At 37.2% G+C, this 18,908-nt stretch overlaps 1 protein-coding gene across 4 annotated transcripts in view; it reads right to left on the reverse strand.

The window, feature by feature from the left end:
* Positions 1-683: 683 nt before the first annotated feature.
* tfeb (transcription factor EB) overlaps positions 684-18,908 on the reverse strand; it is a 42,970-nt gene continuing 24,745 nt past the window's right edge. For 3 of the 4 annotated variants that reach the window (XM_067431342.1, XM_067431343.1, XM_067431344.1), the window contains 8 exons: positions 16,768-17,033; positions 10,850-11,137; positions 10,034-10,126; positions 7,108-7,225; positions 6,342-6,398; positions 5,753-5,828; positions 5,466-5,613; positions 684-3,737 (listed from right to left, as the gene is read on the reverse strand). In XM_067431342.1, coding sequence (XP_067287443.1) covers positions 3,213-3,737; positions 5,466-5,613; positions 5,753-5,828; positions 6,342-6,398; positions 7,108-7,225; positions 10,034-10,126; positions 10,850-11,137; positions 16,768-16,968 — 1,506 coding nt within the window. In that variant the 5' untranslated portion in view covers positions 16,969-17,033 and the 3' untranslated portion in view covers positions 684-3,212. The remainder of the gene's footprint in view (positions 3,738-5,465; positions 5,614-5,752; positions 5,829-6,341; positions 6,399-7,107; positions 7,226-10,033; positions 10,127-10,849; positions 11,138-16,767; positions 17,034-18,908) is intronic. The other variant, XM_067431345.1, reaches the window with a different exon arrangement.

Consider the following 18,908-nt stretch of genomic DNA (forward strand, 5'->3'; position numbering starts at 1 on the left):
TGACAATGCATCATTGTACTGATCGAAATGTTTATCATAATTCATTATTTTAGTATGCAGTACAATACTGCTCCAAATTCAGTCAGCATTTAACTGACTAAAAGTATTACATTTAAAGACGAAACTGTTTTAATTCAGTATGCTGGTGTAGAGCTCCCTCTCATGGCAATGTCGAGAAACGGTTATTAGAAGGAAAACCGATATTATAATCAAGTTAAATAATTTTGATATACAGTATATATATATATATATATATATATATATATATATATATATATATATATATATATATATATATATATATATATATTATTGCAATGAAATTAATAGTAATATTATTTTTCTTGTACAATTTTTTATTATTTGGGGGAAGTTCCATACACAATAAGAAATGGTCTTAAGCCAAATTTAATTAACTTTCTCCATGAGATTGCCAAAAAGCTGAATCATAAAATAACGACTACACTTTTTTTTTTAATTATTAATGAATGGATGTTTTGTACACTGGTTAATTTAAAGGAAAGGATGGTGGGTCACATGATAATTATAACATATACTACACACATTCATAGTTCAAGTATAATTCAAGTAATTACTTATTCAAACTGAGTGCCTACTCAAGAGAGTATGCGATTTCAATCCAGACGCAGCCCATTATTAAGTGCACAAAACACAGAAGCCAGTCAATGTACCATCAACTTAAATACATTTAATGTGAGGTGTCGTTTATTTCCAGAGATTCGTGAAAGGGCAAATCCCATAGATATGACACAGCCACAGTACTGAAACATTCTCAAGGCCTTCAGAGGGGTTTGGTAAAAACTTGAGAAACATTCTGCTTGTGTTGTCTTTCAGCATACATGCTGCATAATAAGATGCCAATGTGTTTTTCTTTTTTCTATTTAATCATCAAGATAGTTTACCAAAGCACACTCTTTACTTCAAGTGATTTATATTCATTCTTAAATGGCAAACCTTCTCATTCTTGGTGCATGGATGAAACAAAACAAAAGAAAAAAAAATTCACTCAAGCAAAATTAGAAGCCCCTTTCTGCTATGCTTTCCAAAATGCCCTTGCTTATTTTTGCTATGCTACGTCTATTCTAGCTAACCAAGTCAAAGATTTGCATAGAGTAACCAACTCTCAATAAGAGCTGTTGGCTGGTTTTAACTCGGCTGAATTCGGTGTATGATCAAGGCAGTTAATCATACACCTGCAATAATAATGCATAAAATACACTATCACAAAAAGTGTCTCACCAGTATTTTCAATACTAATTCATGAGGTTTGAACGGTGCCGTTTCAGCACCTATGAACTGTACCTTTAAAACAATAAAGCAGTAAAACAGGGAGAGGTGGTTATAGGCAATAAGACACTGGAAGTGCATCATACTGTTTCTGAGGACAGCTCATAGGTTCTATTAAAGCTCATGTTCAACACAGGCAGTTTACAAGCCACCTTATTTTAACTGTACAATAACATTCACATTCTCAAAGTTTTAATTAAATCTCTACTCAACAGTATCACTTTTCCTCAACTGTCTTTTTCATAAAAAAAGGAATAAAATCAATATAAAAAACAACATTACACATTGTTCTTTAAATCTCGTAAAAGCCTAATGTGTTTTAACGATTCTGTACACAAAAAAGAAAAAAAAAAAGAAAAGAAAAATATACTATGGCTCTGCACTTGCCATTTATATAACAGAATGGCAGAAATATTTGTATATTTCAATGGCTCGGCAGTGATAGAATACAAAATAAAAAAGCACAGATAAAGTACATTTAAATGGCTTAGTGGCATAAAACATTTGAAATAAAACTCACTTCATAAAATCTTTATAATATCAATTAAATTACAAGAGTTTTTTCCAGTGCTTTGGGAAAGAAGGGGGAAAAAAAGGAAAATCTATAATAATAATGTACATTTTCTATATATTATACTTCCTTCAGTGTACAGCTCAAAAGCTGGATCAAATTTCACGTTGATCCAGGTTCCCTGAAAGGCACCTTGGGCTGTATGAACTTCAGCTGGACAAACGCCGCTCACAGCTGCGGGCTTTATTTTACAGCGTGCCAATACGAGGGCATTTGAGTGCGTGCTTCTTGAAGAATCCGGCCATGGCTTTACGGCACGTGTGGTCTAACTAGTTAATTTTTGTTGCTTTCTGCTGCACTGTCCACTAAACGTACTGTCACAATAGCACAATGCATTTTGGTGTTGTCACACCCGAGTGCGACCTGTCCTTTTTTTTCTCGCAGTTATCTGAATGGACATTCAAGGCCCTCTTAGAGTTCCGATACACTTTAACCAATGAATTTTCCAGGACCTTTCAAGTTTCAGTGTGACTTCAAACAAATTCAGACTGATTAACTAATGAATCGTTCTGGCTGACTCATTTAAAAGAACTAAATAATAGTCTTAGGACTAAGATTAATACAACTAAGATTGTATTAATGTATTAATCTATATATAGAAAACACAATTCCTTGATATTTCCAGGTTTTCCATGGCTGTGGGAAGCCAGTTCTTCCTGCTTTTTGATAAACTGTTTGAGGATAAGCTGCCTTTGCATATTGCTATGATAGAGTAGGCACTGTGTTTAAGAGCTCAGAAGTGGCGGTATAAAAAAGCTCCAATAATCATTTCTATCTGGATTTAGAGGACAAAGTGTGTTCTCGCATGAGAAACGTCTGACTTTATAATTCTAAAAATGTAAAATTCTATAGCTAGAGAATGTGAGTGTGTGGTTTGGACTGTTTCAATTTAAGGGTGAATATGCATATCTAAAAGGCATATTTAAATTAGTTTGGACTATTCAAAAGATATACTGCTATATGGCAGGGAGTGCAAAAGTTCAGAATAGCACTTTTTCACTGCCTTCAATGTATCGTAGTACATATTTTTGTACAAAAGATTCAATATAGGCATTTCCTGGTGACAGATTTCAAGCATATCAGTTCTCTTTGTTTAGTCAGTCTATATTGCATGTATCAACGTGCATATTTTCATTTCTGTGACAGTTGCGGAGCGAAACATTTGGTATGTCAGACTAGAATATTATTTTAAAAAAATAGCTAAACTTTAATTTCATGGTTACAGGGCGCATCAGAATCGTACCTTTCTTCTTTAACAGTGTGCCAGACTAAATGCAATATTTGTGTGTTGCATCATATGAATGTGGTGCAGTGACACCCAAGGCTGTCCAGGTCACAGTATGTCTGAGTCCTCAATGCTGAAGCTGCTACGGCGGCTGCTGTCAACAGAAGCATCGGGGGACATGGCGGACAGCAGCGGGTCTCCCCCCAGAGGCGACAGGGCCTCTTCCATCAGTAAGAAGCCTAGCTCGCTCTTCTTTCCCATCGACGCGATACCGCCGCCCAACGAGCCGAGATCCCCCATGCCATCCTGATATCCCGGGATGCCGCCGTCGCACAAGTCCAGCGACTGGGCATAGTCAAAGTGCTGGGAGCTGCCCACTGCTGGGTACTGCAGTGGGGGCTGGGGGTGGAGGTGCTGGTGCTGGTGGAGTTGAGGGTGGGGTAGGGGCTGCTGCTGCTGGCCCAGGTGCTGCTGATGCTGTTGGTAGTGAGGAGGGAGATGGGGCTGATGCGGGAGGTGGTTCTCTTCAGGGCTGTTCTCCTGCTTGACGAAGGAGTTTAGAACCTCGGTGTTATTCAGGCCGGATGGAGAGGAACTGGGGAGGCCGTGCATTCGGGCCTGACTTTCAAGCTCCTGATGAATACGCACAATAAGATCACAATAAGACGGTCAGTTTAGCATCTCTCATACCCGAATATAAGACAAGGTTTGTGTCCTAAAAATAGGCTGAAAAATGGGGGGTCGTCTTATATTTGCGATATAGACAAAATCACATATCTATTATAGTGGATAATAGTATAATGTATAATGAACTGACAATAACACGGTCGCGCTGTTGACGCTCGCGCAGCATCACGAGGAGAAATGACAACACGAGCGCTCGCCACTCACACAGAGAAACTGCGGTAAACATTTAAAATGTTACGTTTTTATATTCATAACATATGATACAATTAAACAATATCTCTTGACCAAGAGTGTTTTCCTGAATACCATCACGACTGAAAATGACACTGATTTCATGAGACAGTTCCATAAACAAATTAACATTAAGTCACTTAAACATACTTCCTAAATTGTCTTATTTATCCAAAAATACAAATATCATAATATTTAATGCAGTTGCAATTTTTCAGTGTAAATTATTTTATTTGAATGGTACCAGCCCTATAGTGTCTCATTTTAATTGAATGTATAGATCAAATTTAAGAATATAATTTAAAATTAGGGGTAAAAATGCCCTTTAACATGTCAAATGTCGAGCCCTGTAATGAATGGTGCTCAAATGTTTGATTCTATTGATTCTATTATCAACAGAATTTTCAAATAAAATTAGTTTCTGTTGAAAACCAGATTTTTTCCACAAAAATATTCCCCCCCCCAAAAAATGAGTCTGGAAAATGGGGGGTCGTCTTATATTCAGGGTTGTCTTATATTCGGGTATATACAGTATTTATGTAAAATGAGTAGGGGTACACAATATAAAAATACCATTATGGTCGATATTAGATTTGTTTGTATTTATTTGTATTGTTCTTTATCAGTGTTATTTTAAAGTTATTATTAATAGTTTGAATAGTTTTGTTTTTAATATTTTATTAATTTGATTTCAGTTTTAGTTTTTTTAGTACAGCAAGTTAAACTAAATAAATATGAGACATGTTGCCTTGGAAACTAGCTGAAATGAAATAAGTTTTTTAAATAATTTATTTTAGTTAATGAATATTTTATTTCAAGAAACAAAATAGTTTTAGTTTAAATTAATCTAAAATAACCCTGTTCATTCATATAAAATTCATCTAAAAAAACATAAAATATGTTTATTCATATTTTAGACCCCATGAATAAACAGGGTCTAAAATAACCCTGTTCATTCATTTAAAAAAATGTTTGAAACAAATAACAGTCATATTCATTTAAAACAATTATTAATTATTATTATTTTAGTTCATAAAATAAAAGTGATGATCAGCAAAAAGAAAAAAAAAAAGAAAAAAAACATTATCAGCCTGCATTTTAATATTGTGGATTCCTAAAATGTTATATTTTTGTGGAAACTATGAAACATTTTTGAGGATTTTTTTTAACGAACAGAAAGTTCAAAAAAACATTTATTTGAAATAGAGATCTTTTGTAACATTACACATTTCTTTACCATCACTTTTAATCCGATTAATGAAATTCTTTGCTGAATAAACAATTTCTTTAGAATAACACTGAACTGATATTATTTTAAAATGGTTTCAGTGTTGATTTTTTTGCAACGCCAAATGTTTTCCCAGTTATTCTTAGTGGATGCTTTAGGTTTTATTTTTGTAATGACTACATTATTTGTTACATATGTCCCGAATGAATGTTCACCTGAATGCGAAGCCACAGCTGTTTGTTTGCCATCTCCATCCTCCTGAAGTTGTTCTCCACCTCTCTGGTTCTCTGGACGTCCTTCTGCATGCGTTTAATATACTCCACAGAGGCCCTCAGAATAGTGCCTTTATTCCAGCGCACATCCCTGAACACAAGAGTTTCCAGAAGGTCAGGTGCAAATCAATATAGGAATACTAGAGTTCATCTCCAACTCTACAAAGTTCACATCTAGTCAGTAGGAAATTACAATTGTTTAAATGATTAGATGAACACCGCAAACTTACAGGTCATTGGTTTTGGGAATCATGGTGCCCAGCTCTTTAATTCGATCATTGATGTTGAACCTTCTCCTCCTTTCAACTAAAAGAAAAAAAAGAAGAGTTTGTAAGTTTAGTAATACTAAAAATTAGCAGTATTAGGACAGAATGAAGAATCCACCCCACTCTTTCTTATACAGACTATAGCATGATATCTGAACTGGATCATCATGTGGTCATCATTTTTTAAATTTGTTTTCGGACTCGATTTAATGATGGGAGATAAACGGTTCTGTGTGTAAATTGCAATGCACTAGCAATATATACTCTCTTTTACCAAAGTACTTGGGAATAGGCCAAGATATGCTAAATTACTGTCTTATTGTACAACTCCAATACTTGTGAAATGTCACAGGCAATTACATTTTAATGCCACAGCAGCAGGATCTGTCCGAGTTAACGATAGACCAAAGTATAGTGCGCTGTCAGCTAAATTTGCCCGGAGGTGGTGGTGACAGGGGGTGTCAATGGCAGGGCACTGGCGGAGATGGTGTACTTTAAACTGTGAGGGGTTGTAAACTGAAAGAAATGAGGGGGAAAAAAAGCGCATACTCACTCAGGTTGTGGTTGTCTTTCTTCTGCCTCTCTTTAGCCATTGCCCGAGCTTCAGCATCTTGCCAAAACAAGAGGCAATTCTGTCAATCAACATGCATTGCTACACATGCAAATCCTGTCTGAACTGGATTTATGAGGCTTTGTAATAGTGGCAATAAGTGACATTGCTTTGGAATGGTGAAATTTGCTTACATTTTATCCAGCAGGGTTATGTTAAAATGATTCTCTCATGTCTTACAGTTGTTAAACGGTGTCTTTTATATTTGGGTAGTATTCCACACATTATAAGATGGGTTAAAAAAATTGCCTCAGGTTTCTCAAGATATAAAACATAAAAACACATCAAGAAATTGTAAATATGATCTAACATTCTCATCAGTTTGCCTTATGATAATGTCATGTTTGCTTCCCATAATTCATGTCATTCAGATCACTTGCATAAACTATTTTAAAGGGTATAACCTATTATATACTTCCAGTCAAACATTTAGACGCTCTTAACTAAATGTATGTTTTTCATATTATTTAAATTATACAGATTAATTAAATCAATTCTACATTTGGATTTCTTAGCAAAACAAATATTTATATATATATTTTTGGTTTGTTTTATTTCACATGGCTTATTTGTCGACCGCTATCTGGGTAGTAATGCTAATAAAATATATGTCTAAACTTTTGATGCCATAGCTGAAATTGTATGCGCTTCCTAACAGTAGGAACCATGTGTGTGCAGAACTTTGTTTTGTAATGTCTAGAGAATGTACCTGACAGTTCTCTCTTTATGGCCAGATTTGCAGGGCAGGAGTTGCTGGTCATGGCGATAGCGGATCCGGGCATACCTGGCCCCGTGTACACATCCAAATGGCTGCTGGACAGCGGGAGCTACAGTGCACAAAGAGGTTATATGTGAGTCTTGGTGAGTAAGACGACAACTGCAGTGTTTAAAGCTATAAAGAAAATCTTTCTAAAGAAAATCTTTCTAAGCACTGAGTAACAAACCAAATCATCAAACATATTGATATAATACATTCCCCTGTTTTTGAAGACTATGGTTTCCTTACAGGAGAAGATTCAACTAGTTTGTCAAATGGCATTTTTATGAAGCTATATTCAGCGTAAACCTGGTAAATCATCACAATCACTAGAAACCCAATAAACACTCAGCTTATTGCTAGAGCAAATCCATAAACGCTTGAGATAATGGAGATAAAACAAAAAACATCACACTATGGCTATTGCTTCTAGGTGAGAGAAATGATTGACTATGTTCTTTCTTATCTGGGTCTTTATGGTTTTATACCAGTTGTATCTTTTATTCCATCTTAGTGTCAGAGTATAATTGTAAGCGAGACGGCTATGGGCTCCTAATGAGCCGTGACAGATAAATCAGCTCAGATACCTTATCACAGAAGCTACTGTGAAGCACGAAGGCAAACAAACACAAATCAACAGTAAAAAGTAAGCAAAGAAATGTGCACCCGCCGTTACATGAAACCTTAGGGTTTTCTTACGCTCAATATTGAGAAAACAGAAATGGCTCATTATGCATTTTGAATGCGTTAAGGTAAACTAAGAGGAAAGTGTACAAAAGAAGGTGTGAATTTGTAAATGCTGCTTCCTGACAAACAATGGGGATGATTCCAAATACATGTATGCACAATGCAAAGTCTTGACGCCTTATTGGTTTAGAGAATTCCACCCCGAGAGGCTTTTAATCGCTGATCAAAGAAACAGTGATCAAAGGAGGGACATGGTCAACAGGGTCAAAGGCGGCCTTTGCAGCCTCATTAGGAGTCGAAACCCCACCTCTGCACCCCCATGCATTTTCTGACCTATGCCTCACAGAAAAAAAAGTATAGTTTGCACATTAAATATTGAGCAAAGTGGCCTATGTTCTTAGACTATTCGCCACTGTTTGCTTTTTTTAATGGCCGTATTACAAATCTACCAGGATTAGGAATTTAATTGTTCCACGGATAAGCATAATGACATAACTTATCAAACAAAACCCTTGCATATGGAAAGAATGGTAGAGAAAAGGGGCAAGATGCTGGACTTCTTTAGGTAAATATGTTTCTGGTAAGAAAACCAACAGTAGCATTTCCTTATGCATGATGTTTCCTGTATGCAGACACATTCACTCAATACTTAATATAATATAATATAATATAATATAATATAATATATAATATAATATAATATAATATAATATAATATAATATAATATAATATAATATAATATAATATAATATAATATAATATAATATAATATAATATAATTTAATATAATATAATATAATATAATATAATATAATATAATATAATATAATATAATATAATATTCACTTTCATGCCGTTTTTCGTTTCATACAAGTTTTCATCCATACAATAAAAATCCGTGTGGTCTAAAACAACACTGAACCCCACTTACTTCCACTGTATGGACAGGTTTAGAACACCATGAGGAAATGATGACAGAATTTTTAATTTATGCGTGAACTATCCCTTTAACAGCTGTACTCAGTTGCTCCCCTGCAGGTCCACCAAAAACAACAGCCATAAACAACAAGCCATTTACAGATGTATGTGCACAACACGCTATAACTGTACGGCTAAATGTGTGTGACAAGGTTACCGGTGTCCTTAAAGTGCCCATGGCGTTTGATTTTTTCTTTCTAGTCCCTTTAGTTTCCAGGAATAAGACGCACAGAAACAAATCGCTGCAAGACTTAAACAACCCCACCCCCTGCTTCCTACCCCATATCGGCCTGGAGAAAGGAGAGCGATGGGAAAAAGTCGGCCTTACCAGCTGAATCTTCTCTCCATCGATAACCTCCACAATAGCATAAGTTTTATTTGTGTCTTTCATATTGGCCTCTGAATCTCTCATAGCTGCACACACTTGTCGTTCACCCTCAACCTCTCCGGAGAGACTAACATGAGCCGCCCAGGGACCTTCTCTCTTCTACTTTCTCCTTACCACTAAACACTGAACTTTCCCCTATCTGGACTTTCAGCCTCCCCTCCCCGTCCCTCTCTCTCCCAAACCTTCCCCCCGCTTCCCCACCTTCACGAAATGCCTTGTAAACAAGTTGAACTCTAACTGAGAGCAGCTTAATTGTTAATGCCGGGCAGTTACTTTAAATACAAAGCACAGTGCTCCCACTTTCCTGATTTCCAGCGCAATGTCTTCCCTTGAGTAAATCAGGCCACAATTTTAAGTCAATTAAACATTTTAAATACATTTCCCTCAGAGACATGCCAAAGGAAGCTGGCAAAGTCCTAATATCGTTTATCCAAGAAATCGAGCACACAAAATTCAGCAGGCAAAAAACAAGTCGTTTTGAGGTTGCATGAGAGAAAAACAGTTGCATCATTTTACTGATACAGTGCTTCGCTAAAATTAGATGCGACTTTTGGTAATCAGACAAAGATGCTTTTCATCCCTATAATCCTGATAAAAAAGCACCACAACGAATGGATCCAGCATAATTCTTCCATTGTCAAAGTACGAGGTTGTGGGGGTTTCAAAAATAGACCTATTCAGAGGCAAGGCGACGCAGAGTGTGCATCATAAACAACATATTCACTCAATTTTCCACTTACCTTCTGAGATTCAGTGATCTGTATTAGTCACAGGCGGCAATGTCAACGACTAAAAGGCCTGAACCGAGTGAAGTCTTTACTTACTGTGTTTGGCATCTGGACCACGGGGTCAATATAAGCATGGATGTCATCATAACTGGACTGCAGGCTCATGATGTCATCAATAACCTCATCCATCTTGTCAAAAAACACATAAGGAGAATTTAGACACCTTGTGCATTTGCATTTTACAAAAGTATGCACATTTTCTCTTGATTATTGAAGGTTTTTGCTATAAATTCTCCAAAATAACCATCTAATTATAATATCATTAGAAATTACAGATGAAAGATGGATTCCTCTAAACAGCCGTACAGACATAATCCCTCTGTAGTTAAGCTCACAAAGGTTGTTAGTGTGCCACAAGCAAACATTCACTTCATATCCCATAGGATTTGGTGGCATTGGGAGCGGAGGAAGGAAGGAAGGACCAAAGTCTGCTCCGTTCCAAAGGGCCATCCTGCCTTGGGTTCCCTGTCACTCTTTAATCTGTAATTATACCTCCATGGCCATAATTGGCCACTTAAACTCCAATGACAATGAAGTTAAGTTAGTTAACACCCTGACCTTTATGTGCACCTGGGCAAATAATACCCAGCAGGGGTGAGAAATGGAGAAAATCATATGTATGAAAGATGAGCAAGACTTTGTCATTTACTGAACTTTAGGTTTCTGTGAACTGAAAGAGGAACTATGGTGCTAAATATAAAACTGTAACGGATATATAAACGGTGAATTAAACATGTTGTGACATCAAAATGAATCACTGATGAATGTGATGATATGTTATGGGAAAGATTTTTGTATCACACATGCCTGGACATGCTTCCAACCACAACCGTATGAAAACGAAGAAACTACCTCGTTCTCGTGACTGGAGCCGATGTTGAGCATGGCCATGGGACTGTTGGGCGCGCTGTTCCCTGCGGAGATCATGAGCTGCTCAGTGCGCATGCAAGGAGAGGGCATGGATGGTGGGACGGTTCCTGTCTGACCCTGGGCCATGGTGGGTGGAGAGGGCTGTACCAAGCTTGTGACAGCGTGCACAGCCTGCTTGGTGGCATATGTGGTGGACAGGTACTCCTTGACTTGCTGCCGTTGAGACTGTCGAATGTGGTAGTCTGTGGGGTTCTCAAGATGGGTCTGCACCTGTAAACAATAATATAATAAATAGAATTCATATAATATAATCGAATGAAATGCTATGATAGAATGACATGATTGATGTGATATTTTGTTTTAAAGAAATGATTTTATTCAGCAAGGATGACAGTAAAGACATTTATGAAACGTAACAAAATTGATATTTCAAATAAATTATATTGTTTTATCAATGAATCCTGAAAGAAAAATATCATGAAAAGTGTTTACATTGATAGTAATGTTTCTTGAGCACAAAATCATCATATTAGAATGATTTCTGAAGGATCAAGTTATAGTAAAACTGGGATAATGGCTGCTGAAAATTTAGCAATTTTAAAATATACAGTATTTGAATAGAAAACGGCAATATTGATTAAATAAAAAAGCCCTGGTGAGCATGAGAGACTTCTTTCAAAAACATTAAAAACTCTTACAAATAACAAACTTACAGTAGTAAAATTATATTTTGACTGGAATATAAGAACTGTAAGAATGCAATAACTTGCCTTTTCTAAAGCAACATTGAGTAAAGCTAGCCTAGAAATCTAGACCAACCCTAGTGGCAGCAAATCTAATCTGCCGCGAGTGTCGTCTAGCAACTCTCAATACCTTCTGAGCTGTAAAAACCAAACTCTGCTCAGGCCAATCACATCTTGTCTAGAGTCAGTGAGCAGGGCTTAATATAATAAGCTACTAGTAAACACAGAAACTGGCAAATGGCGGTCTTTCGAATCAGCTTTGACTGCGATTCTGAAAGACTTGGACTTGAGCTTTTCTCTGAGAAAAGAACAAAGAACTAGCCTGGATGCCAGCCGAACTCAGCCCCGCCCACAACATTTGAGCTTGGGCGGTTCGATCTGGACTCGATCCATAGAGGAGTGATTATGCCCGAACAGAAACTGTTCGTACCAATGAAATCCTCAGGGCGGGCTTTATATGATGACGGACAGATGATCAACAGTAATGTAATCATCACGTCATCAAAGGGGCTTGGATTATATTTGTTCAAATACTAAACTGAGAGCTTGTTTGTATATGCATTCACCTTCACAATTTCTCTCTGAAATGATGATCATGTTGGGTAAGCACTCTGTGTATCCTTGAATTCTTTTTTTTTTACAACACCGGCAAAGATTGTTTATTCCAGCGTGCGTGCAGACAGGGTTGCCAAGTTTTTACAACAAAACGCACCAACTACTAGCCCAAAACAATAGCTTCAGCCAGTAGAAAACAGGACTCGTGCAGGTATCATGTACATGGGTGCGATTATTACCGTTACTGTAGTATGAAGCAGAGCAGGACCGAGTGTTGTGGGAGCAGAACAAGGCCGCTGGAGCGCTTGTTACGCAACACATGCCTCCCGAGCAACGGGAATTTTATTATGACGGGACTTGCAGGTGCCATTTCCGCTTTTACGATCATAAGTGTGAGGTAACACAGCTCTGTTTATCATATTAGTGTGTTTAAACTGAGGTTATAACGTTACTCTGTGCGTTCGCTCAGCGGCTGCTGTGACATTTGTTGCACACAGCTAAGAGTAAATTGTTTCTGCCAAATAAAACTGGAAACCAAGGGTAACACAGATATGATGCAATTGACAGGCGACTCCCTCAGACGTCCCGGCTCCTTGGTTAAAATAGCAATTTTCTCAAAATTTACAAATAGTTGAAAACAATTCGGGTATTGTAAGAACTCAACTGAACAAAATGTATAACACTGGCCTAGTGGTATTTGGATATTTTACTGCAAAAATACTACATAGTGCACCTATAAACAAAAATATATATAAAAAACCTGTGTATCATCTGGCAATATCACGTCTCATGACTATTCCAGTGTTTTTACGGTCACCATTACACCATTAAACAGCCTTCAGGCTCAGCCAGCTATGTTTTAGAGCCACAGTCGTAGATAGTTATGTAACTGTGGGGTTTAAATCTAGGCATGTACGAGGCACAGAGGGGCCAGAAAGAGCCTCTAGGGGTTCAATGAATCACACAAGCACCTGCTGGTGGAGGTTCAGAGTGGGGGTGACGTCTGACCGGACTGGCCTCATTCTTTCACTTCAAAGCCACAGTCTTTAACCGAGTGATTTAGTACACAAAACAGACATTTGATAAAATGTGTGATAGATGTGCAGTGAAGAAAAGAAAACAGATAAGTGCTAATAAAGCAACATATTGTCTGTGAACTTTTGCACGACTGTTCTCATATTTGAGCAAGCATGCGTATCAACAAAACTGAGTTCCAATGCTTGTGTACTGATGGAAAATATTAGCCATAATACATCAACCACATTCCTGAATGAAAACAAGCCTCGGGATTAGTGGATGAAAGCATTTAGACTTCAGCCTCCAAATTATTCTATCTCAGTCCGACCACTTGTATTATTTAAAGATTGAAAGATTAAAGAACATGATGGAGCAAGTAAAACTTTTATAGGCAGTGAAAGCGAAAGATATGGGACTTCAATTTACACACACAAGCTGTAAACCGGGGGCACTGTCTGGGAGGGCAATTCCCTGGTGTTAAACCTCTCCATGAAGGCTATGCAAAAGAATTTTGGGTAGGGCCAGTTGCTCTGAGCTCTCAGAGGTGAAATTACAGAAGGTTAGTTGTGGTTAGAAGTGCATCTAGCATGGAGCTCTTCATTACATATTTTTATTCGATCTAGGAAAGGTGATGGTAAATTTTCCAGCTAAATGATACACTCTGTGTGAAACAGGAGCTACTGTTGCTAAATCCTGAGGTAACACATGGTTGGCTGTATGGGAAGTTAGCAACCACATGCTAGCAGCTCAAGATATTGCTTCTTACACTCAAGAAACACAACAGTGTAGCTATTATATCTTATGATGACCCTTAATACTAATTTGGTCTGAGAAAGACAGAGGTTTGACTATACAAACAGGATCTGTTTGAGGCGACCAATATTACTTTCTGATATAGACACAGATTATTGTAATGTTTGAGTTGCCAAAGTGATGTCATTTTATTAATGTGATTTAAACAGTTTAAATGTTTGGGGTCAGTATGTTTTTTTCAGCAAGGATGCATTAAGTTGATCAGAAGTGACAGGAAAGACATTAATAATATTACAAAAGATTTCCTTTTCAAATAAATGTTCATCTTAACTTAATATTCCTGAATACACAAAATATAAGCAGCACAACTTCAATGTTTTCATTGTTTTCTTGAGCAGCAAATCATAATAGTAGAATATGATTTCTGAAGGATCATGTGACGCTGAAGACTTGAGTAATGATGCTGAAAATTCAGCTTTGCCATCACAGGAATAAATTACATTTTAAAATACATTAGAATATAAAACAGCATTTTTAAATGAACATTATTTTAATTAATTAATAATAATAATAATAATCATCATCTTTCAAATGAATGCAGACTTAGTAAGCAAACTTTCAAAAACATCTCACTGACCCCAAATGTTTTAACAATAGTGAAAGTAGTTTTATTTATGTTTTTTAAAAACAATTAAATGACCACTCCCAGTGAAGTAAAACAATAACACCAGCCACAATATGCATTAGAGTTTATGATTATTAATAATATTACTAACTAAAACTGTAAAAAAAAAATTCAGGTCTCCAATTGAAAACTTTCTAGTGACTGATCACGTCTACATTTTTTAGTTGGCCAAAATAAATTTCTGTGAATTAAATTGCATCAATTCACAGAAATTCAATTTGGCCAACTGAAAAATTTAGACGTGATCAGTCACTAGAGACTGAATTGTTTTTTTGTTTTGATTTTTTACAGTGTACTGTTGTTATTTTACGATTTGATACATTTCCTAAAACAGTCTAACAGATTAAGAGTCTCCATCTCTAATGTTAACACTCCCTAAATCTGACACCCAGTTTGAAGGATTCTTTCAAATATTATTGTCTTGAAGGAAGATAAACAAACCTTAATGTTTTAGTTGCCTACCACACATAACAGAGCCTGTTACTGTCTATTCAGAAGCACAAAAAGTCCCCAAAGATGAGCTATAGTACATTCATTTACTATAAAAAAAATATAATAAAAACCAGGGAATTCCACAACCTCACTTTCTTAAGCTTTACAGATCCCCCCCCAAAAATTTGAAAGATCTGAAAGAAGAATGAAAGACACTGTTCTATACATTTTTTAAAAAACGTGGAGAAATATAAAAACTTCTTGTAGGTGAAGTACAAAGTTTCACAACATCACACACACCTAAACTCAAAATGTACACTGAGAGAAGAGTTGCTTTCTTTAAACAAACTGATAATAATCCAGGATAACAGATGCAATCAGACAGAAACATGTCACCTGTAAGAATGTCTTCCTGTGTGTTATCTCTATGTCAGAGTGGCCTTTCTTTTCAGTCTCTTTCCTCTTACCTGGCTACCGTTCCACCGCATTCTTCTTCAAATTTTCCTCACTTTGTTTTTGATCTTGGTTGAAATGTAATCTGGCACACCAAAGCCGTGGTCAGTCCTGCACGACCCACTGACTTCTAGACTTTGCCCACTACTCTTTCACCGCAACACAAGAGGAGATTACCAGAGTACTTAATCTTGCCTAATTTGGTCTTCGTGCACTCCTTAGAACTCATTCATCCAGTTGGGACCACTAGGGTGGCCTGAGCGCGGCTAGACTATCCAATTGAAGGCAAGATTAGTGTCTCATGGGGGAGCTCATTCATACTACGAACATAGCTGCACAATGATTAGATGGAATTTGACAAGATTTAAGGGAGAGGGAGCTTCTTATCTTAGCAAAGAATTTTCACAAACACCTACTCTTTGTTTCATCTTTTTCATGAAAACCAAAAAATGGTTTTGAACTAACTGACACTTTATTTCTGGGGTTCTCAGAAGTGGAAGTTTTCATAGTTAGGTAAACTTTTATAGTAGTCAGAAACTACAACAAATATAATTTTTGCATTCCCATTCGATCCAATAGCAATAGATAAAATCCACCGTCGTGTTTCTATGACTTTTCCAAAAGCGGAAAAAAATATTGGGAGCTTGATTCCATTGGTCAGAAGAGAGATATCAAACTGACTTCCTCAGTGGTTGTATTAAGAACACTCATTCAGTAGTGTGTTAACCAGTTTTCTGAAATGTAATGCCAAGGTACTAAACCACAAAAGGCAGATTAACTAACAGCTTGTGCACGTGCAAACCCTCTTTTGGCGTTAAAAACTGCTATTATGATTTACTAAAGACACGCTGGAAAGGCATAGACACAGTTATTTTTTATGGCTGACCTTATTGCATATGGATTTGTAAGAATTTTCCTGTCAGACTGCAAACTTTATGGGCGGAGAATATTTAAATAAATCATACAGCCTGATTAACTAAGGTTTGCAGTAGTCAATTAAGTGGTATTTGCGGTATTATTTATTGGCCAAAAATGCCAGTCTTAATTTTGCACCTGACTAAATTTATCAAAAGTATTCTTTAAATGTCTTTATTTAATTAAAAAAATTTAAATATAAAAAACTTTGCTAGATTTATGATATCAATAACTGGGGAAATGCATCATCATTGGTATTTGTGGCCTGTTAAATGTATAAATGTAAATCTAAAAATCACTTAAACTCAAATTAGGATGAGCACACACAGGCTGATGGATATACTTACTTTTAGCACTTCAACAGGCACCTGCATGGGCGTCTGGAAGTGACTTGGTGCGCTGATGGCTGATGAGGGTGCAGGTGGGCCTGGCATGCGATGCTGCATGTAATGCATGGATGCTAGCTGTTCTTGCTGCCGCTCCCGCTGCTCCTCCTGCTGCATTTGGTCCCGCATGAGCTGCAGGCGCAGGCCGATGCGTGACGACATGGCTGGGGGACGCGGGGGGCGGGCTGCTGTCGCCGCGCAGTCCAGCCCGAAGAGTGGTGGGGTGTCTGCAAAGAAAGTAGTTAGAGGAGATGAGTAAATGGTTCCAAGCAATTATACTTTATATTTATACTGTATTAAAAACAGTAAAAGCATTTAGTAATGTTACAACAGATTTATATTTCAAATAAATGCTGTTCTTTTGAACTGTCCATTTGTCAAAGAACACAATCATGGTTTCTATAAAAATATTATGCAGCACAACTGTTTTCAACACACACGCATGCACACACACACACACAATTTATAGATGGTGGCTTTAAATATTTATAAGGTATATATACCTTATTATATTTATTTAAGGTAGAATCCCAATACAAAGCCTCTATATTAAATGAATAATGCAATAAACTGTAGAACCTAAAGAGGAACCTAAAAGACAAAGCATGTAACTTGGCAATTCCTAAAATAGAAAGAAAAGAAAAAAACATTGCGTGCAAAAAGATTTTTATGAAAATTTTATGTATCTCTTATTATATCCACATTTCCCATTTAACCAATATCTGATCCATTCATAATGTCATTTAGGTGTCTTCAAATTGTCCGTAAAAATTTCAAAGCCTATGAAATTTCTGGCCCCACAAGGAGACCAACAGCTCTAAATAAATACAACTCAGAAGTAACAACAAGTGTGATGGGGAAGTCATGTGAGGGTCAGGTGGTGTTTTTCTTTTTTTTTAAAGCTCATGTGAGTTGTCTTTTTAGTTGGGAAATACCTCCAAAACATCCTCACCCCACTATAAAGAAAGGTCCACACCCTGCTTCTTCTGCGGTCCTGGGCAGTCCCTAATCAAAGGAGTTCCTCCTTTTGAGGTGCTACAGAAGACCAATATGCAAACAAGCATGACTTTGCCATTTCTGAAGATATAGTGAGATAGATTCAAACATGAAGGGGAATTTAAGTGTACTTATCGAAAGATGGGGTACTTAGTATACACACAATGTTAAATAAAGCCATCTGAGGTCTGCCAGGCACATCCTCAGTTGCGCCACACCATAAAGTATACTGTACATAGCCACGGGGTTGGAAAGGACAACCCAGAGGGACTGGGCCGCCTATGGAGAAAAGCTTATTGTACTAGAGGTACAATAAGCAAAGCAGCTCCTATTGAGATAGCACTGAAGCAGTATTTAGCCAACAGTGTACATTTCAGCAGTGGAGGGGGGCAAACACACTACAAGCTTTGTGGTTCATGCTGGTCAGTGGACACTTTCAGGCTCTGTCACCAGGGCAGTTGCCAGAGGTTGACTCAGTTCCAGGAGAGCAGAGCTTTGGGACGGGCTGTCTCGCAAACAGCTGTACTGATGTACAGAAGAACCAGACCACCGGGGTGGTTCATTACCTGCAGTTTTGAGGGAAAGTTATTTTTAAAAGTAATGCATTACAATTTTGTGTTACTCCCTAAAAAGTAACTGATTGCATTACTTAGTTACTTTTTATGGAAAGTAATGCATTACATTAGACTGGGTAAACCCAGCCTGATCTGTCGGCGATTTGATTTAGCCCGGCATCTCATCAGAAACCTGTACATTAATTTCTACTGCTTCTATTACACTTTTGCGGGAACCAATCACAGACTGGCTGATCCACCTGGTGCGCTATTGACGAGTTTAACACGATGACAGATAGAGAAGCGATGGGTCGTTTCCCGTTGATCAAACCTCTAGGGGTCTGATTTGGTTGAAGGACTATCCAATTGCACACACAGTCATTTGAATTATGCCTGTTTATCACGCCTCTTGTGCAGAAGAAAATACAGAGCAGACTCCCCAGACCAGTGTTCAAAATTGAGCTTGGTCTGGTGATAACCAGACAAGCAATATTACTTTTGCATAACCTTGCTTGGCTTGTTTGCTTGTTTTTTTAACAACAACAAAAAAAA

The sequence above is a fragment of the Pseudorasbora parva genome, chromosome 22, assembly GCF_024679245.1.
Source record: "Pseudorasbora parva isolate DD20220531a chromosome 22, ASM2467924v1, whole genome shotgun sequence".
Lineage (NCBI taxonomy): Eukaryota > Metazoa > Chordata > Actinopteri > Cypriniformes > Gobionidae > Pseudorasbora > Pseudorasbora parva.